Source organism: Euprymna scolopes, chromosome 37 (assembly GCF_053919585.1).
Source record: "Euprymna scolopes isolate OS-2025 chromosome 37, ASM5391958v1, whole genome shotgun sequence".
NCBI lineage: Eukaryota > Metazoa > Mollusca > Cephalopoda > Sepiida > Sepiolidae > Euprymna > Euprymna scolopes.
Genome location: NC_136518.1, coordinates 13,862,969 through 13,885,203, shown reverse-complemented (window position 1 = coordinate 13,885,203; position 22,235 = coordinate 13,862,969). Strand labels below are relative to the sequence as shown.

Genomic DNA, 22,235 nt, shown 5'->3' with positions numbered 1-22,235 from the left:
GAAACGGAAAGAGAGAGAGAGAGAGATGGAGAAACGGAAAGAGAGAGAGAGAGATGGAGAAACGGAAGAGAGAGAGAGAGAGATGGAGAAACGGAAAGAGAGAGAGAGAGATGGAGAAACGGAAAGAGAGAGAGAGATGGAGAAATGGAAGAGAGAGAGAGAGATGGAGAAACGGAAAGAGAGAGAGAGAGATGGAGAAACGGAAAGAGAGAGAGAGAGAGATGGAGAAACGGAAAGAGAGAGAGAGATGGAGAAACGGAAAGAGAGAGAGAGAGGAGATGGAGAAACGGAAAGAGAGAGAGAGATGGAGAAACGGAAAGAGAGAGAGAGATGGAGAAACGGAAAGAGAGAGAGAGATGGAGAAACGGAAAGAGAGAGAGAGAGAGAGAGAGTTTAGAGAAACGGAAAGAGAGAGAGAGGAGAGAGATGGAGAAACGGAAAGAGAGAGAGAGATGGAGAAACGAAAGAGAGAGAGAGATGGAGAAACGGAAAGAGAGAGAGAGAGAGATGGAGAAACGGAAAGAGAGAGAGAGATGGAGAAACGGAAAGAGAGAGAGAGAGATGGAGAAACGGAAAGAGAGAGAGAGAGAGATGGAGAAACGGAAAGAGAGAGAGAGAGATGGAGAAACGGAAAGAGAGAGAGAGGAGATGGAGAAACGGAAAGAGAGAGAGAGAGATGGAGAAACGGAAAGAGAGAGAGAGAGATGGAGAAACGGAAAGAGAGAGAGAGAGATGGAGAAACGGAAAGAGAGAGAGAGAGAGATGGAGAAACGGAAAGAGAGAGAGAGAGAGAGATGGAGAAACGGAAAGAGAGAGAGAGAGATGGAGAAACGGAAAGAGAGAGAGAGAGAGAGATGGAGAAACGGAAAGAGAGAGAGAGAGATGGAGAAACGGAAAGAGAGAGAGAGAGATGGAGAAACGGAAAGAGAGAGAGAGAGAGATGGAGAAACGGAAAGAGAGAGAGAGAGATGGAGAAACGGAAAGAGAGAGAGAGATGGAGAAACGGAAGAGAGAGAGAGATGGAGAAACGGAAAGAGAGAGAGAGATGGAGAAACGGAAAGAGAGAGAGAGATGGAGAAACGGAAAGAGAGAGAGAGATGGAGAAACGGAAAGAGAGAGAGAGAGATGGAGAAACGGAAAGAGAGAGAGAGAGATGGAGAAACGGAAAGAGAGAGAGAGAGAGATGGAGAAACGGAAAGAGAGAGAGAGAGAGATGGAGAAACGGAAAGAGAGAGAGAGAGAGATGGAGAAACGGAAAGAGAGAGAGAGAGAGATGGAGAAACGGAAAGAGAGAGAGAGAGATGGAGAAACGGAAAGAGAGAGAGAGAGATGGAGAAACGGAAAGAGAGAGAGAGAGATGGAGAAACGGAAAGAGAGAGAGAGAGAGATGGAGAAACGGAAAGAGAGAGAGAGAGATGGAGAAACGGAAAGAGAGGAGAGAGAGATGGAGAAACGGAAAGAGAGAGAGAGATGGAGAAACGGAAAGAGAGAGAGAGAGATGGAGAAACGGAAAGAGAGAGAGAGAGATGGAGAAACGGAAAGAGAGAGAGAGAGATGGAGAAACGGAAAGAGAGAGAGAGAGAGATGGAGAAACGGAAAGAGAGAGAGAGAGAGATGGAGAAACGGAAAGAGAGAGAGAGAGAGAGAGAGTGGAGAAACGGAAAGAGAGAGAGAGAGAGATGGAGAAACGGAAAGAGAGAGAGAGAGATGGAGAAACGGAAAGAGAGAGAGAGAGAGATGGAGAAACGGAAAGAGAGAGAGAGAGAGATGGAGAAACGGAAAGAGAGAGAGAGAGAGATGGAGAAACGGAAAGAGAGAGAGAGAGATGGAGAAACGGAAAGAGAGAGAGAGAGATGGAGAAACGGAAAGAGAGAGAGAGAGATGGAGAAACGGAAAGAGAGAGAGAGAGAGAGATGGAGAAACGGAAAGAGAGAGAGAGAGAGAGATGGAGAAACGGAAAGAGAGAGAGAGAGATGGAGAAACGGAAGAGAGAGAGAGAGAGATGGAGAAACGGAAAGAGAGAGAGAGAGAGATGGAGAAACGGAAAGAGAGAGAGAGAGATGGAGAAACGGAAAAAGAGAGAGAGAGAGATGGAGAAACGGAAAGAGAGAGAGAGATGGAGAAACGGAAAGAGAGAGAGAGAGATGGAGAAACGGAAAGAGAAGAGAGAGATGGAGAAACGGAAAGAGAGAGAGAGAGATGGAGAAACGGAAAGAGAGAGAGAGATGGAGAAACGGAAAGAGAGAGAGAGATGGAGAAACGGAAAGAGAGAGAGAGATGGAGAAACGGAAAGAGAGAGAGAGATGGAGAAACGGAAAGAGAGAGAGGAGATGGAGAAACGGAAAGAGAGAGAGAGATGGAGAAACGGAAAGAGAGAGAGAGATGGAGAAACGGAAAAGAGAGAGAGAGATGGAGAAACGGAAAGAGAGAGAGAGATGGAGAAACGGAAAGAGAGAGAGAGAGATGGAGAAACGGAAAGAGAGAGAGAGATGGAGAAACGGAAAGAGAGAGAGAGAGATGGAGAAACGGAAAGAGAGAGAGAGAGATGGAGAAACGGAAAGAGAGAGAGAGATGGAGAAACGGAAAGAGAGAGAGAGAGAGATGGAGAAACGGAAAGAGAGAGAGAGAGATGGAGAAACGGAAAGAGAGAGAGAGAGATGGAGAAACGGAAAGAGAGAGAGAGAGAGATGGAGAAACGGAAAGAGAGAGAGAGAGAGAGATGGAGAAACGGAAAGAGAGAGAGAGAGAGATGGAGAAACGGAAAGAGAGAGAGAGAGATGGAGAAACGGAAAGAGAGAGAGAGAGATGGAGAAACGGAAAGAGAGAGAGAGAGAGAGATGGAGAAACGGAAAGAGAGAGAGAGAGAGATGGAGAAACGGAAAGAGAGAGAGAGATGGAGAAACGGAAAGAGAGAGAGAGAGATGGAGAAACGGAAAGAGAGAGAGAGAGATGGAGAAACGGAAAGAGAGAGAGAGAGATGGAGAAACGGAAAGAGAGAGAGAGAGAGATGGAGAAACGGAAAGAGAGAGAGAGAGATGGAGAAACGGAAAGAGAGAGAGAGAGATGGAGAAACGGAAAGAGAGAGAGAGAGATGGAGAAACGGAAAGAGAGAGAGAGAGAGATGGAGAAAAGGAAAGAGAGAGAGAGAGATGGAGAAACGGAAAGAGAGAGAGAGAGATGGAGAAACGGAAAGAGAGAGAGAGAGATGGAGAAACGGAAAGAGAGAGAGAGAGATGGAGAAACGGAAAGAGAGAGAGAGAGATGGAGAAACGGAAAGAGAGAGAGAGATGGAGAAACGGAAAGAGAGAGAGAGATGGAGAAACGGAAAGAGAGAGAGAAATGGAGAAACGGAAAGAGAGAGAGAGATGGAGAAATGGAAAGAGAGAGAGAGATGGAGAAACGGAAAGAGAGAGAGAGATGGAGAAACGGAAAGAGAGAGAGAGAGAGAGAGAGATGGAGAAACGGAAAGAGAGAGAGAGAGAGATGGAGAAACGGAAAGAGAGAGAGAGAGAGATGGAGAAACGGAAAGAGAGAGAGAGAGAGAGATGGAGAAACGGAAAGAGAGAGAGAGAGAGAGATGGAGATATATATATATATATATATAAGGTAAAATTAAAAGCCAAGAACAATGCAAGATTTTTTTTTTATATAGAGTAAAATTAAATGAACACAAAAGAAATAAATTTCTTTTTTTTTGTTGTTTGTTTTTTCTTTTTCACACAAATTTTAACTCTAAACAACAGTAATTTTTTTTTTCTGTTGTATTCAATGGTGTTATAAATCTCAATATATTTCAGACCTATTAGTCCTTTTTCAAGAGAAGACAGCGGAAGAGTGTTCAAAATTGGAAAAGCAGCCGCAGAGTTTGCCACGTGATACCGCGAAATATAGAACAACTCTGAGGCTGCTTTTCCAATTTTGAACACTCTTCCGCTGTCTTCTCTTGAAAAAGGACTAATAGGTCTGAAATATATTGAGATTTATAACACCATTGAATACAACAGAAAAAAAAAAAATTACTGTTGTTTAGAGTTAAAATTTGTGTGAAAAAGAAAAAACAAACAACAAAAAAAAAGAAATTTATTTCTTTTGTGTTCATTTAATTTTACTCTATATAAAAAAAAAATCTCGCATTGTTCTTGGCTTTTAATTTTACCTTATAATTTTCTTCAACAATGCTTCAAGCAAACTAAAATCTACTTATATATATATATATATTTCCAGAAGTAAGGTAACCAGTGAAATATAACGAGGTTAATAAGGAGTGCTCAATACCGAAGTAGAGCAAGTTCCACTTTCAATTTGTCTTTACATAAGCATTAATTTGTTGCTACACAGTCATTAGCATGTTTCGGCCTTCTAGTATTTAGTAACTAGAGAACTCTTTAGGAAACAACGCTTATATTAAAAAGCGAAATTCTTAACCTATTTAATTCTAGATTAAGAATTCCACGAAGAGAGATTAAAAGTATATATATATATATATATATATATATATATATATATATATATATATATATATATATATATATATATATATTACAAAGGGGACACGTCACTAGCCATTACAAAGGGGACACGTCACTAGCCATTACAAAGGGGACACGTCACTAGCCATTACAAAGGGGACACGTCACTAGCCATTACAAAGGGGACACGTCACAAGCCATTACAAAGGGGACACGTCACAAGCCATTACAAAGGGGACACGTCACAAGCCATTACAAAGGGGACATGTCACAATCCATTTCAAAGTGAAGATGTCACAATGAATTGAAAAATAACTTCATAGCATATTAAAAACAAAGCAACAAGAATGAACACTTACTGAAGTTCGTCGTTTCAAACTAATATTTTCTTCTCCGTTCTCTACAATCGTAAGCAGTTCTTGACTTTTATTCATAAAATAAAGCTGCGATTTTGTCTGCCATTGTAACTGAGCAGGTAAGTCAGTCTTCTCGGTGGGATGAGGAATAAAAGCTGCATAGAAAACTTTATCTTCAGAGACGGAATCTTTTTGGTACACGGGACTGGCCACATCCGGTCGGAAAACAAACACTGAAAGGAAAAAGCAACAAAAAGATGTTCATTACAAAATATAGCAATGTTTTTACTGGGGGGGGGGGGGTAATTATTTAAGAACAAGTCTCAATAAAAAAACTTATTTACATTAAGCTTGAAAACGACCATAGTTATAATCAGCTGGGAAGCAATCCCGCTATACTGTGTTCCACAGATGGACAGTTCTAGGAAATGGAATTTTTGTTTAGTTTTAGGCAAAGAAAGAGGATAAGAGAAATTGTTGACACTTGTTGTCGCTAGATGAGTATTTCTTACCAATGTTTTGTACGGAGGAGCATAGATTGAAGCTCAGTCGAGCACCTGCCATAAAAATAACGATAGAGCAAAGATAGACTCGCAACATCTGTTGTGTGAGAAAGAGGAAGTAGGGAAGCGAAAAGGTTCTCGCCCATGTATGGAGTATTGTTGTCACATTTGGGCTGGTGCGTCTGCTACTAGTCTTTCGCTCCTAGACAAGGTTCAAAAGAGAGTCGCCAATCTGATAGGTTCTGAACTGGCATCTAAGCTTCAGCCCCTGTCCCATCGATGAAATGTTGCATCCCTCTGCTTGTTCTACAAGTATTTTAATGGTGAATGCTCTGGCGAACTGCAGACACTTGTGCCCCACGACGTAGACACCCTTGACAAACCCAACAGGCAGCTAAATCCCACTCCACACAGTAGAGATCCCTAGATGTAAAAGATCTTTCTACTCCAGTAGTTTCTTCCCCAGAACCGCTAGACTCTGGAATTCCATTCCAGGTCCCCGCTTCCCCAACTGTACTGACAAGTGTAATATGAACCGACATCTTGCTGCCCAAATCCCAACATAGTGCCCCAGTAGTTGTTGCCCCTGATAGTAGCCCCCTACACCAAAAAGAAAGAAAGCATGATCTAAAGGGTTACTTGTAAATCCATGACCTTTAATTTAGCAAGGTCATAGAATCAACCAGGATTGAGTCCTCAGAAGTTCTGCTTTTATAGGGTGAAAAAGGATAGAATAATTTCAACAATGAGTTTAGTTTTAGAAATGGCTTTTTGAGAATTCGTGTAAAAGCATCCCAACTCTCCGTGTGGAAGTTTGATCGGGTCGTTTTGTTTCACGGCATATCAACCCTTTTAGAGTTATTTATGCTGAATTCAGTAATTTTGGAAAAAGGTTTTATGCTTCAAGATTTTTTATAACTTCAAATATTTATTCATGTTTAGTTATTTTTTTTAATGGCATATCAACCCTTTTCAGGTTATTCAACGCGAAGTCATTTTGATAAAATGTTTTAGTTTTTGTCCGGAATTCTCCCTATATTAAAACAAAATAAATCTGTATAATTTTTAAGCAATTAATGAGATCTCGGAGTAATTACAACATAAATCTTGCAAGTTGAAATTATTGCCGAGTTATTTCCCTTGTGTTTTAGATTAAAAAAAAAAAAAAAAATGGCAGGTGAAGCAGTCACTCCTTCGATACTCATAAAATTTCATTTTCTTATTTAAAAATAAAACGTGATTTTTGGAATATGATATTTTCGTTTAGTCATGGATATATACATTTTTAAAATTTTTTAATATGGTATGAATTCTGAACAAGGATTCAAATTTATCTACAACATTTTTTTTCTTTCATTTTTTAATATATATGGATGACTCATTCCCAGGGAATGCTTGGTGATTTTTTAGTTATTGATAAAAATGTGAAGCTTATTCTTAAAACTCACATTCAGATAAGTCATATTTTTGCCAATGATTTTGAAATCTGCTAAAAAAAAAAAAAAAAAAAAAAAAAAAAAAAAAAACGTTTTACAACTCACAACTTTTGTTTTCAGTGAAGACTGCCATTAATTCACTTAGTGGTTCGGGGACAAAACAGGAAACACTTATATCCACTGACCATAGAACTGAAAAAATAAAATAAGAGAGTGATGTAGTTTGCTTGAAGCATTGTATATAATATATAGTTTTAGAAAATTATCATCATTAAAATCGGTTTAATATCAGCTTTTACGAAAATTGGTAAACTGTAGCGAGAGAGAAAGAGACAGAGGAGTTCGTGTGAGAGAAAAGCAGCAAAGAGAAAGAGAAAAAATAAATTTTTATAATTGAATGTTTTTAAAATTTAGATACTTTAAAGTGTAAATTTAAGTTTAGTTTAAATATTCCTTAAAATTTTTATTTTATGCTTAATTATTTTAGGTTTTTAATCTTATTAAGTCGATACTTCTATTCAAATATATTTAGCTTACAAAAGTTTGTTCATAACTCCTGAATATTCTTGATTCTATTCTGTAAATCTAATATATAAACGGCTATATGCCTGTTTGTCTGTCTCCATATTTTCAAACTATATTTCCTCTGAAACTAAAAGTCGCAGAGAGGCATTAGGAACCTAAAATGATTGGGTTTTTTTATGGATCATTCTTTGATGGGTCTTCAGCTGGTTAAAATTGTTTTTAAGGGGGCAAAAATGGGTCAAAATTGAAAAAAAAAATCAATACGTTTTGTAAATTCATCTTAATTTATTGTGTGTCATCAGCTTTGAATGCTACAGTTTCAGTTTTGATTCCAGATGATGGCACCCTAATGCTTTTTTTTTTTTTTTTTTAAACTTTTGAAACCACAACTCTATAATAATATATACAAAATTTGGACAAATTAAAATATCATATTTAAGCGTATTTTACGCCTGGGTAATGTGATCAATTAAGAGTCTTAGTAGAAGCCAATCAACACACAACTGTTTGAGAACTTCTGAATTAGACGTAATATATACAACGATTTCCAACCACTTGAGATTGGAAAAACAAAAAAAAACTTAATAAATTGGTGCTTCATAAATAACCCGACATCCAAAAGAAATCCTGTTATGAAGTGTCATTATCCCTTTTTTTTATGCAACAAGAACCAGTTTCTCAACCGGGTTGTGACTTGCGATGAAAAGTGGGTTCTTTACAACAACTGGCGACGCTCAGCTCAGTGGTTAGATGCTAATGAAGCTCTTTTTGTTTGAGGTGAGATATGTTCATTTGAATTTAAAAGTTAAAAACTGCAAGAACTTTGCAAACCAATATAAATTTAGGCACTCATGTTTTTTTTGTTTTTTTTTACCCAAGAATTGTTTGATATATTTTGTTGAATAAGAAAATATTGATGCTTTTTTGCTTGACTTCTATTTGTGACCTGTAGAAATGACATTACATTAACAAGTAAACAACGTCATGCAAGACCCCCTCCATGAGTGAAAAATTTACTTTCACATTTGTGCAAAATTAAAAAAAAAAAAAAAAAAAAAAAAAAATCCAAAGCATGATTATTGAGAAAAGTGTGAACAGATGAACGATTTTGGGGCAATTTTCTCCTATAATAGCCCCTTTGGGGAAACCACATCTCTCCTGAATCGGTATTGCTTGAGTCCAGTGGCAACGAGGTGCTAGACGACTGGAAACAATGCCGAGATAAGTGGAGAGCACATACAGCACCTGGAAGTCCCAAATGGTCACCCATTTAGTAATGGCCAAGCTCAACGTTGCTTAACTTTGGTGATCTAACAGGAACCGGCATGTCAACGTGATTATGTCATATATATATATTAGTATTTCAAAAGACCATATTGTTTAATTGATTTAAATAACAGTAAGTGATTTTGATGGTAATATAGTTGGAAAAAACAAAACAAAAAAACATTCATCTTGATCAACAGTAACAAATGATAACTTACCGGTACAAGTAATAAAACTCCAGACTGTCATTGCCGATTCCGAGGCCGAGACAATTAAGTGAGCACAACTTTTTTTCCCAAATAATAAATGTCTGAAGAAAATGAAAAGTGACAAATGATGAGAAAATAAAGATTCATTTTTGCTTAAATGATTCAACGTTTGAGATTCATTGTTTGGTGGATGATATTAGTCATATCAAGACAAAGATTGTTCTCTCGTGGCTTGCAATGATGACGCAATGGATAAAAGCTTGAATTGACAAAATCTCTATTTAGAACAATGCTGTCTAGCCATACTGAAGAAATGTGATATAGCAAAACTGACTACGATAACACACAAATAACACACACACACACATATACATACACACACACTAGACTTTTTAGCCTGTTTATTATGGACTAAGAAGTAAAATAGACAGATAACTACAATATAGAAAAAGTTATAACTCATTGACTTAAGAGGAGTGCTTTATGCCAAATTGATAGTTGAATATGGTTAAATTTATGCTCTCTTTTTTTTTTTTTCTTTTTTTTGCATTTTTCCATATTAATTCCCTACTGTGCATCAAACGGATACCATAATACTTAGTTTGCTGCACCTTATCATTACGAAGGTTCATACAAAATTTCAGCCCGATCAGCCCAATAGTTTTTGAGAAAAAGTGAAACAGACCGATAGACAGACTAAGAGAAATATAATCTTTACTTACATATAAATAGCATTTTGTGTGTATGTGAGTTTGTTTTCTATGGACTCCAAAATAGCTGGGCCAATTTTTTTTTTTTAAATTTCACAGAAATATACTTTATGTGCCTGGGAGTGTTCTTAGGTTTTATTTTGGAAAGTCTCCGCTAAGTATCGAAAATCGATGATCAAAAACGTCTGATTAAAGGAACGGGATATTGGAACCAAAGTTAATCTATATATATATATATATATATATAAAAGGCAAAATAGGCGCGCGAGTTTTTATATGTCCAAAAAAGGCTTTTTTTGCTGAGGTTCTTGGGGGAGGGGGGGTTACTATCGCTTAGAATTTCTTATATATCGTGTAGATCATAATATGTACGAATTGCGAATGCGTGTCGCAGCTGGATTTATTTACGTCGACTTTCACAAAATCATTGCTATTTTGGCTTCTCATGTGTTGGTTGGGCTTTTTCGTATAAAAGCGAAACTAATGTGAAACAAAGGAGCAATCCTTGGCCTACGGGATGGGAGCATCCAGAAAGCAATGGATGTTTGGTCAATGTCGGTGCTTTCATTGGGACACTCCCCTAATAAACGGGGGAGCTGGTTTTTACCAACACATTGGGGAAACAAAACCAGACAAAGTCGGATAAAAAAAAAAACCTAAAAGAACTATCCCGCAGTTAAAATTAAGTGCGGAATTGAATTTCCTTTGAAATAATTAAATTCGCTGCGCACCTGCCACTTGTGCGTTTATAAACATTAAAATGAAATTGTTTTTAGTTACTTTCCTTTCTTGGCGAGCGGTAAGTTATCAAGTTTTTCACCTCAACGTTCCGGGTTCAATCCTACCTACCTACCTACCAAAACTTAAAAAAAAATTTTTTTTCCGATTTTTTTAAACAAGTTTTTTTTTTTTTATTTTACTTTTTACATCATGTTTGCTGATTTTTTTTTGTTTTTCCAATTTTTTAAAAGAAGTTTAATAGGGTTTGGATCTATCCCCCCCCTTCCCAAAACACACACACCGCGAAACACTGCTTGTTTGTACCTTATACAACCTAACATCACAAGTATAATACGCCACAATTAAAAATAGCCTACAACTAATTTACAAATGGATCCACTACAATAAGGTGACAAAATAATCACATTTGAAAAGCGTTGTTTGAATAAAACCCACTGAACAGACAAATCATTCTTTCAATTTAAATTCATTTTTTCGGATTTTTTTTTTTTTATCATTAATGTTGGGACGATTAATTGGGAATTGGAAAAAATTGGGCAAATTTGGGAGTATTGAAATCGGTATCAGAAAAATTGTTGCCTATTTTTCGATGCCAAAACAATTCTTTTGTCCCTTTAATTTGATTTTGTTTAAACCAAAATCTTCCATTGCTGGTAATAATGATAAAATAGTAAATGTTTATTGACTTTAAAATACCAGTAAAGCTAAAATCTATAGATCATCCTCCACAAGTGTAATTTTACGTTTAGGAAAACATCTGCATATTTAACATTTTTTTTTTGTTTTTTTTTTACAGAAATCAGGGAAAATAACTATAGTTAAATATTTAGAGATTTATAAATAATCAGAATCGGAAATTTAGTACATAATCGGTAATTGTATCAGAATCGGGGAAAAATATTGGAATCGTCCCATCACTTTATATATATATATATATTCCAGAGTTTATGTAAAAAAAATATTTTTAAGGTATACATCCATTATGATATCATCCAAAATTTTTCGAATAATAAGCTAACATAGATATTAGTCAACTGCCATTTTCTATTATGAATTGGCAGATTTTAATTGAAAGCAAGGAAGATAATTATTTTGTAAAAATCAGACAAGATTTTAAGAACTCTTCAACTTTAATCAATCTGATAAAACTGTATAATTGGATGAATTGTATTTTTATTTGTAATTTTTCTATTCTTTCATTTTCGTAATTTTTACTATTTTTATAAATACATTGTTTTTATTTAAAATGCATTTATTTGAAATCGAATTATACTGCACAAGCACCAAAGAAAAATTGGTCGGTTGAAGTAACTTACTTGCAAGTTGAATGATCTAGTGGATTTTCTAGAAGTTTCCTGAGTGAATTCGTCATTGGATCCCATATTGTGATAAGATAGTTGAAAGACACACCAAGGAGAGATCCATCTTCAGCAAAAGATGTTTGTCGGGGGATGAAGTCACGATAATAACCTTCAGATTCGCAATGCCATTGGACATTTTTATCTTTAAATAAATTAAAAATTTTTTTTAAAAATCATAAAAAAAATTAGACATTTTTTTTTAAAGAAGAGTGACCAAGGAGGATTCATGAGATTTTTTATTTTTCCATTCATCAAAATACCAGGAGCAGCATCAGATATTAGTTTTTCTCCAAATGCAACATGGTCGTTATCCTCAAACCGTGTTTACTATAGTTCAAACCTCTCTTGGACCCTCACGCCGTTTGGTACTATCAGAAAAGAACAAACAAAAATAAATAAATCAATCCGACCATGTATTTTTTTTTTTCTGTTTAGCAAAAGACATTTATTACCGTTACTTCAAAAAAAAAAAATGCCCGCTTCCTTTTTACTGTTCACTTCATCTGCCATGAAATTAATGATGGACAAAAATCAGAGGCCCGCAGTATTAATTCTGGAGTCCCTCGGGGGTCCATCCTGGGTCCAACTCTCTGATCTACATCAATGATCTCCCAAAACACATTAAATCATTCGTTGACATCTATGCTGATGACACGACCATCTACGGCAACACATCAAAGGCTGTAAATGACAAAGTTCTCTCTAATTCTCTCTCCTCTGATCTCGAGCGCGTGGTACAGTGGGGTAAGAGGTGGCTGGTTACCTTTAATGCATCTAAAACCAAGCTCCTATCTTTACATCATTAACGCTCTGATCCCTATCTGGCATCAATTGAAATGGATGGCTCTCAGCTAGGGGAGGCCCCATGTTTTGGCAAGCTTCTAGGCTTGACCTTTACTCCTGATCTAAAATGGAACATGTATATCAAGTCTGTTGCCAAGGTTGCTGGAAAGATGGTGGGATCCTTCTACTGCTCCAGAAGATATCTCACTTCTGATGAAATTCTCTATCTATAGAAAAGCTAAAAACAGCCTATCCTGCCTTGACAGAGTACAAAATAGACTTCGTGGCTTAGTGGGAGATGCCCTTTTCTCTTCCCTGCAACCTCTCTCCCACAGAAGAGACGTTGCGAGCCTTTGTTTTATCGTTATTTCCATGGCAGGTGCTCGTCTGAGCTCCAATCTCTGGTCCCCCACTCGACAATTTTTCACGATAAACACCCGTCTAGCTGAAACCACTGTCAGTAATTTTCCCCACTCTTTATCTGTACCTAAATCAAAACGTAGATTCCATGAACAAAGCTTCTTTCTTAGAACTGCACGCCTGTGGAACTCTGTACCGCTTGTCTGTTTCCCTCCTGACTTCAACTTGGATGTCTTCAAGTCCAACAAACAAATTCCTGATGACCCCCCCCCCCCCAAGTAATGACACTTTATCAACTCTCCAACACTAATGAATATTGCAACACGATCCCATTGACTACTGTACACAAAATAACCCTTATCCCCGAGTGGCTTCTGGACCTTGATAAGTGGTGATCATGTAAAAAAAAAAAAAAAAACCTTGCCGTCTTAACACAAGCTTAAACGTCTCACCACCACCACCACAGGGCCACACATTCATCTCGCCCACTGCACATTTTGCTTTTCTCGCCAGCCATTTATTTTCGACTTTTATACACCCTTCTTCCCCGGCATACATTCTGCTTCTTACGACCACGTGGTGTTCTTTTTTTCTTTTTCTTGTGATGCAAGCCCTTACATACTTGCTAATTTGCATACATGCTCAAACGGCTGCCGTTAGTAATCTATCCTTTGGCTGCTGCTGCTATTTTCACATGCGCTCATATGCTCTGTTACGCAAAGTTAAACAGAAATGTTCTCCTCTTATTTTTGCTGCTATTTCAGAAACTTCAGCCGAGAGATCTTTTTAGGATTCCAACCATCCCTTTAAGTGCAATTCTTTGGATCTCTCTTGCACTTGGTTTACCGAATATATTCACCAAGTTTTTTAAAATTCTTTTTCATGAACCTAGTCGCTTCAAAGATTACTGGAATGATGGAGATCTAAGATTCCAAGATTCCAGTTTTTTTTTTATATCTTTTTTTTCATTCATTTCATATAAATCAGATGGTTCTATTGCTGGCATTGGTTTCCCAGATGTCTTCCAAACCAGAATTCTTTCTGGAAAGTCATTGAATACTTACAGGACGGACCATGTGAAGGTTGCCAGCATCCTAAAATAAAGTGTTTCAATAGATTGAACAGGATTCAAACATTGCATAATATAGTTGTCACTCCACATCATTAACCATTTAGCCACCATCAACTCCCAATGTCATACATAAGACATTCATATTTAGTTACCTTCTCAGTTTTGTTTAAACCAGCATCATTAGGGACATTGACTTAGACTAGGGTTGCTACTTTCTCTATCTTGTTCCATATTACTATGTCAAGTTTCTGTTTTTTTAGGTATGTAGCTGTAGGATGGTGTATGACATTTCCATGCGCGGCACATGTGTTCGCGAGTGCATAGAGTGGCAGATGTTGCAGTTATAGATGATTGGCTAGAGCAAGCTGAAAATATCTCTAGCCAGTCAGACTACTAAAGATATTCCTTTTGTTAAAAAAAAAAAAAGTGACTCATTTGAGGGAAGAATTGTGCTGGGATCGGCTTTGCGAGAGAAATGATGCCAGGAGGCCAGTTGGATGTTATCCTCAATGAATGTCTGCTCTGGATGGCTAAACAATGAACAACAGTAAAAGGTCAGAGTCAGGCAGACACAACGAGATCCCGGAGGAAGAGCAAAAGTGAGAGTTGATTTTCCAGAGAGTGACAGAGGCAATTCGCGAGAGTATGCCTCTCTGGTTGGTTGGGCCTCTAGAGACTTTCAGTAAGGGACTTTTTTTTAATGTAATTTGTGTCTCGATCTAGTTAAGCAAAGATTCAATTCTGTTATTCACCAAAGATTCAAGTCTGTTATTCACCAAAGTAGATGGGTACCATTTTTAAACTAAAATAAATATTTATTATTTGTTTATGAACTGGACTTCTTGTTTTTCTTGGTATAAGGACATTTCATTGCAATTACGACCAAGTGAGTCCACATAGTGCATCTTCACAACAGCTCTTTCTGGTACACGTTCCAAAAACTTGCAGCTCATCATACAAGTCATTCTAACTAGGGAATTCTGCTATTGTTCTAAGATATGAAGTTTCACACAGATTAAATGTTTTAATTTGATTTCCTGTCTTTTCTATTTTGCCGACCATTTTGGAAAAAAAAAAAAAAAAAAACAAAGAAAAAAAAACGCCCAGAACGATGAGAAACGTGAACTTACTGTGAATATTTGTGTCATCTAGAAGTTTCCACAGTTTGAATTTGCCGTCATTACTCGATGTGACAACTTGTTGTGATCCATCAGTTCGGGACGCAGGACAGAAACACAGACTATTCACCTGTTGCATATGAGGCATTTCAATCAATGTGTTCAGTACATATCTGTGAGAATAGAATAAATAAGAAATTATCAATCATAATACATATATTCACCCACTCTCTCTATATATATATGACTACTCTCTCACTCTCTCTATATATATATGACTACTCTCTCTCTATATATATATATATGACTACTCTCTCTCTCTCTATATATATATATATGACTACTCTCTCTCTCTATATATATATATATGACTACTCTCTCTCTCTCTATATATATATATATATGACTACTCTCTCTCTCTCTATATATATATATATATGACTACTCTCTCTCTCTCTATATATATATATGACTACTCTCTCTCTATATATATATATATATGACTACTCTCTCTCTATATATATATATATATGACTACTCTCTCTCTCTATATATATATGACTACTCTCTCTCTCTCTATATATATGACTACTCTCTCTCTCTATATATATATATGACTACTCTCTCTCTCTCTATATATATATGACTACTCTCACTCTCTCTCTCTTATATGACTACTTCATTTAATCACATGGATATACAAAGATATAATTTTATGTGTAAATTTTTAGTATTTACTTCAAAAGTGCTCCATACATATGTAGAGCTAGGTAGTAAGTTATAAAATATATATGGCAATTATGCTACACCGAATATTCTGCGTTTCATTCTCGTGAGAATTTGTCAAAGCCTGATGAATTCTCATGAGAATGAAATGCAGAATATTCTGTGTAGCTTAATTGCTATATATATATAGTCATCCACATACAGTACTGTTTTGCTGTATCACAGCTCATCAGTGTGGCTAGATACACACCTTTCCCTAGCCAGAGATTAAACCTACAACCATTATGTTGATAGTCAGTGGTTATATATATATATATATATATATATGCTTCTATATTATAGAAATGAAAAAATATTGAATTTCAAGTAACACAGATGGTACCTATGTAATTGTCACGCCCCAAGTAGTAACATATCCAAAAATTACGAAAACTGAGACAGAAAAATAATAATAAAAGAAATTTGTGAAAGGAAGCGAAATCACTACTAAAAAAAAAAAAAAAAAATGACAAGGGAGATAATTAAGTTCTGTTGCTTACGTCACATAATCAACGTAATTCAAAATGTCGGACAAATTTTATTTCTCATCTAAACTTTATCGAAACTGTTTTTCATTATTTTAATTATTTTTCTGCCTTATTTTTCATAATTTTTGGATATGTTACTATTTGCAACATGACAATTACGTAGGTACCATTTGTTTTACTTGAAACTCAATATTGTTTTATTTGTGTAATATAGAAGCACCTATATATATATATATATATATATTTAAAAAATTAAAAAATGTATCCATTTTAAATGTGGAAATTGATGAATCGCACAGGTAAGAAATTCATTTTTATAGTATGAAACGGTTAGTAATTGCAATTAAGAATAGGAAATTGGATCAAATGTTTGAAACATGTCTTCTTCCTAAGATTAAGGGTGGTGGTGTTTGATCAACACTGCTGGGGAGCCATGATGTAATATACTGTTTTGTTTTTAAATCCCTGAAACAGTGTTTCATGGTAAACAACTGGTGATGCCTTGAAAAATAAATTATTGGTATTATAGTAAATTCGAGAGCGAGTTGATGCAGTGATTGCAGGTGATTAAATGACTTACTGACTAGATGGTTTTCTAACGAATGATAAAAAATATTTTTTTGTATAGTTTTAAAGGTTAAAAACTTCCAAGACTATATATATATATATATATATATATATATAAAAAATATAACTCGATAGAATACAAAATTTATGACGTAATCATATTACAAAAAATTCAACATTATCAAATATGATTTTAGAAATTTTTTTAATTTGTTGTCTAGAATTCTTACCACATTAAAGAAATAAAAATACAAAAAGCGTACATGATGCATGTACTCATGATGAAACGAAAATATTGTATTCCAAATAGTCATAAATTAATTAAGCAGTTTTATTTTTGAATAAGAAAAATCAAATTTTAGGAGTATCTGAGAAATGTATCTTGTTCCTATTTTACAATATCTCCCCACGGGACAGAGTTAGACACCAGGGTCGTTTTTTAACGTGGAGAAAAGAAACAAAAATAAAAATTGTCTCAGTCGTGAAGGATTTCTCCTTCACTGACAGAGAGAACAAGAAATGGGAGTGCAGCATCTGAAGAACAGATACTACACTTTGATCTTGTCCCAAATGCCAAGTTTAAAAAAATCTCAAAAAGCAAGGGAGGTAACTCAACAATAATTCAAAATTTGCAAGATTTTTGTTGTAATGTTTATGAATTCCTATTAACTGCTTAAAAATGACTTTCTTATTTATCACTTGATTTTTGGAATATGATGCTTTTGCTTTCATCATGCAGATCTTTATTTACTTTTGTTTTCTAATATGGGTGAATTCTGGACAATTCATCACCGAGCATTGATTCGGACTTAATAATTCCTCACTAAGTTCTGTTGCGCCTTTATCGTATTCTTGATGACCATAAACATTTCCTTATTTCATTATAATTCTGGTTATTCCTTTTCTTGCTTTATTCATTTTTGTTTGTTTCTGCGATGTTACATTTATACTTGTGACCAAAAAAAAAAAAATTATCCACCAAAAATCACATAAATTGATCTAATAGTTTTATTTATATAAAGAAAATCATTTTTAAGTGATTAATGGAAATTCATAGGCATTACAATGATGCAGAAAGCCGATTGTAAACTATTTGGTACTTGATACAGTCAACAGATGAATTTTTTTTTTTTAGATTTGTCATTTTAAGCAAAAAACAGTATTTACTTAATTGTCATGTCGAAAATAGTAATATATCCAAAAATTACGAAAAATCATTGAGTAGAAAGTTATTTATAGTTAAAAGTAATTTTTTTACGGAAAATTAGGTAAAATTACATTTTTTTTTTTTAGATGTTATGAAATAGAAAGTCTACATGCAGAGGACATAACTCCGAAACTAAGATTTTTGATTAACTTGTTCTTAATATATTACTAAGTATGTAATATTGGTTTTGTGTGTGTGTATATACATTTTCCTACGCAATAACTGTCAATTTTCAGTCTACAGACTCGAAATTTGATATACAGGGTACTGAGATTTGGGAAAATATTTGTAATCAGTTTTCGGCCAGAAATTTGGCTGTTAAGGGGGTCAAAGTTAAACGATTTGACCTTTGAGAACTCTACCAAACTCCTCCGCCAATTTTAGGTCTAAACACTTGAAATTTTAGATATAGGTTCCTTGAACATGGCTCAAACTTTATTCGGATTTTTAGACCAAAACAATAAATGTTAAGGGGTCATAATAGGGGTCAAAGTTAAAAAAAAAATGATTGCTTTTTTTTTATGCTCAACATACACCTCCAAACACTCGGGCAACGCCAGGCTGAAATGCTAGTATATTTAAAAAAATCGAATACAATAAAAATGTAACATTCTATATTTCAAAATAACTATTTTAAAAATATTCTTGTAAAAATACACACATAAAATATAACATTCAATTTAGAATATTATGAAATGAATGCAATGTATTTTTATATAACTTAAAGAAAATATTTTTTTTTTTTTCGATGTAAATATTTTTAAATGTTTGTAGGGTTTTTTTTTTTTTGATAAATTTATTTGTGAAACTGCTATATCTTAATATGATAGCGTGTTATTTTGTGTGTAATGCTTACATCTTTTTTCTTCCGAGTGAATGTCATTTATATTTTATGACCTTCCATTTTTTGCAATAAATAATTTTACCATGAATTTTTTTATTTTTTATTTTTTTACATTTTCACCCCAAACAAGGCACATTGCCACTCAGATGTAGGGGGCTACTATCAGGGTCAGCAACTACTGGGGCACTATGTAGGGATTTGGGCAGCAAGATGTTGGTTCACGTTGCACTTGAACTTCTGCATGTCAGTACAGTTAGGGAAGCAGGATCCTGGAATGGAATTCCAGAGTCTAGCGGTTCTGGGGAAGAAACTACTGGAGTAGAAAGATCTTTTACATCTAGGGATCTCTACTGCGTGGGGGTGCGATTTAGCTGCCTTTCGGGTTTGTCGAGGGTGTCTGCATCATGGGGGCACAAGTGTCTGCAGTTCATCAGAGCATTCACCATTAAAATACTTGTAGAACAAGCAGAGGGATGCAACGTTTCGTCGATGGGACGGGCTGAAGCTTAGATGCCAGTTCAGGGCCTATCAGGTTGGCGACTCTTTTTTTAACCTTGTCTAGGAGCGAGAGACTAGTAGTAGACGCACCAGCCCAGATGTGACAACAATACTCCATACATGGGCGAATGGTGGCCTTATAGAGATTCATAAGTTTTGGTTTCGATTATAGCTAAAGGAATTGAAGTTACATATACATAAATATTTTTTTTCTTCATAAGTTTTGGTTTCGGTTTCCATTCAAGCTGATGCACCCGATTCCTATAGATATATATTTTTTTATTTTTGAAATCATAACTTTATAAATATACTAGCATGGATACCTGGCATTGCCCGGGTGGACATGAAATTCGGTTTGGACAGAGCTGCTATACTAAGGATATTGAGCAATCCCCAGAAAAGAATGGAAGAAGTTTCAGCAGCTTGTGTGCTGGACCTCCTCCAATCTTTAAAAAAAATAAATGAATCAAAACAATTTTTATTTTAATCAAAATAGCAGTGAGTGCCCATGTGACCGCAAAAAAAAAAAAAAAAAAAAAAAAAATATATATATATAGCCCCAGTAGGCAGGCTTTAACCTGAAACGCAAAAAAGGAAGAGGGAAAAAACCTAACGTGCCACGACCACGACAACTTATGACGTCATGACCTTTCAAAATAACATTTTTTTTAAATTAAAGATTTAATATTTTAAATATACATTCATGGTTTGCAAAAATCTTGATGCAAAAGTCCTTGCAAGAAATGATCCAGTTGATCACCACAGAATTAATCTTTTTTTACTAATGTTCAGATACTACATATACGTCAGAGGGATCGCTATTTCAGATGATACCAGTTTCAACCCAGTCCGATGTAGCTGACAAAAGTTTTAGCAAGACATACAAACATACATATGATTACACACACACTAACAGACAGGTGAGATTTATATAGATAAGAATAAAAAAAAAAATTGACCATAATAATATATACGAAATCTGCATGAATTAAAATATCATATTTAAGTGTATTTTCCCGTCCAGCTTAAACACTTTTGCAGTTTTAACAAAAGGGCTACAATAATATCAGAGTGTCTCCATTTACGCTGAACATCCACAGAATGCCAACATCAATATATTACATATGAAAGAGTCTGCTGTGGAATTTCCACAGGTCCTGCTAGTTAAATTATGAATACTTTTTTGAAAAAGATAAATTTCTTTAATAAAATAAGTGTTCAGAATTGTAAATAATTTTAGAATATTTTTATATGCACGAATTCTATCAGTATTTTACTATATCTTTCAGTCGTGATTTTCAAGGCTCCAAAACTGATAGCCTCATGCCGACCATTTTGTTGTCATTTTAACTTAAGTGCTTGATACTACTTACGTTTCAAACCAAAACGCTTTAAACGCAAAAATCTTAACCAAGAATAAGTTATAGAGTTATAAGAATAACTTATCTTGCCTTTGGTAACATTTCTTTGTTATATATTTGTTCCTTGACAACTTTTTGGGATTGTTGTCTATAGCAAAACATGTCTCCTTTTTTCCCTATTATAAGTTTTTCAATAAAAAAAGTACTTCCAGTTAGCTAAATGCACGAGTGTTAATTTTTTTTTTATTCTTTTTTTTTTTCTTGTGAAAGGGGATTTATGGACTTTTACCCGCCTTTTCCATACTTTTCTGAAAATGAAAAAAAAAGAAATACTTCCAGTTAGCGAAAGTGCACGAGTGCTAATTTTTCTTTATTCTTGTTTTATCTTGTGAAGGGGAGTTACGGACTTGAACTCATTTTTTGTTAATTTAAAGTTGAAATGTGATGATGATTGCTTAAATAAAAAAATAAAACAATTGCTGCAAAAAACAAAAAAACAAACAAAAAAAAAAACAAAAAAAAAGTCTTACTTTTTTTCTTTGGAATCATAAAACCAAAATTTCAGCTTCAATTCCGGATCATATCCATCCATTTCCCACACTTGGACTGTAGCTAACCAGGTGCCATCGTCATTGAAACTGGCTTTTGTCACTTCTAAAACACCACACTGCTTATCAAGACTTTCAGGAGAAATATAGTTCAACCCAACAACATCCAGCTAGAAAAACCAAGAAAAAAAAAAAAAAAAAAAAGAAATTTTTTTTTTTAATTAAAATTTTTAGTCAAGCTTAATTATTTGGTTGTTTGGTTATTTTGTTTTATGGTATATCAATTCTTGTTGGGTCATGTAATGCTGAATCTAGTTATTTTGGTGAAAGATTTTGCGTTTCAAGTTCTTTATATGTTCAAAAAGAACTCCAAAAAGGCATGTTTTTTTAGCCCTAAAAGTCCCAAAGGGATGCAAACCAGAATTTTGCCAGGGTCACCCATTCTGAATTTATATTAAGAACAATGGCCTCCACATTTTGGCCAAGTTTCAGGAAAATCTAATGGATGGATCAAACGCTATGGGGCAAGATTGTGTCATTTTTGGCCTCTTTTGAGCCCCTGGGGACACTGAATCCCAGTGTAAATGGATAACAGTGCAATTTCAGGCCTTAACACATGTATATTTGAGTTGACCACCATGAAAAAAAACACTATATAGTCAGACATATCAAGTTTTTGTTGAGAAATATGAAAAAAAAAAAAAAAAGCCACAAAAAGGGGCGTTTTAGCACTAAAAGTCCCCAGGGAGGTGAACCAGAATTTTGCCAGGGTCACCCATACTGGATTTATATTAAGAACAATGGGCTCCACATTTTGGCCAAGTTTCAAAAAAATCTAATGGATGGGTAAAGAGTTATGGGGCAAAATGTGTCATTTTTGGGCATTTTTTAACCTCTTGGCTCATTTTTTAACCTGGAGGCGCAACGGGAATTTTTGCAAAAAAGTTTTTTGTTACTGTGCACATCTATTTAATGAAATACAATTTGCGGCAAAATTTCAGGAAAAACAAATGGGTGGTTATCTGGCAATCATCCGGACTAACGGACG

General features: G+C 35.2%; 1 protein-coding gene across 1 annotated transcript in view; it reads right to left on the bottom strand.

The window, feature by feature from the left end:
- The window catches only part of LOC145261003 (WD repeat-containing protein 75-like), a gene marked incomplete in the record, with an annotated part of 75,034 nt that overhangs the window by 1,292 nt on the left and 51,507 nt on the right, over positions 1–22,235 (bottom strand). Inside the window, 6 exon segments of the mRNA XM_080119131.1 lie at positions 4,829–5,058; positions 6,870–6,956; positions 8,774–8,865; positions 11,532–11,718; positions 14,922–15,082; positions 21,170–21,357. Coding sequence (XP_079975257.1) covers positions 4,829–5,058; positions 6,870–6,956; positions 8,774–8,865; positions 11,532–11,718; positions 14,922–15,082; positions 21,170–21,357 — 945 coding nt within the window.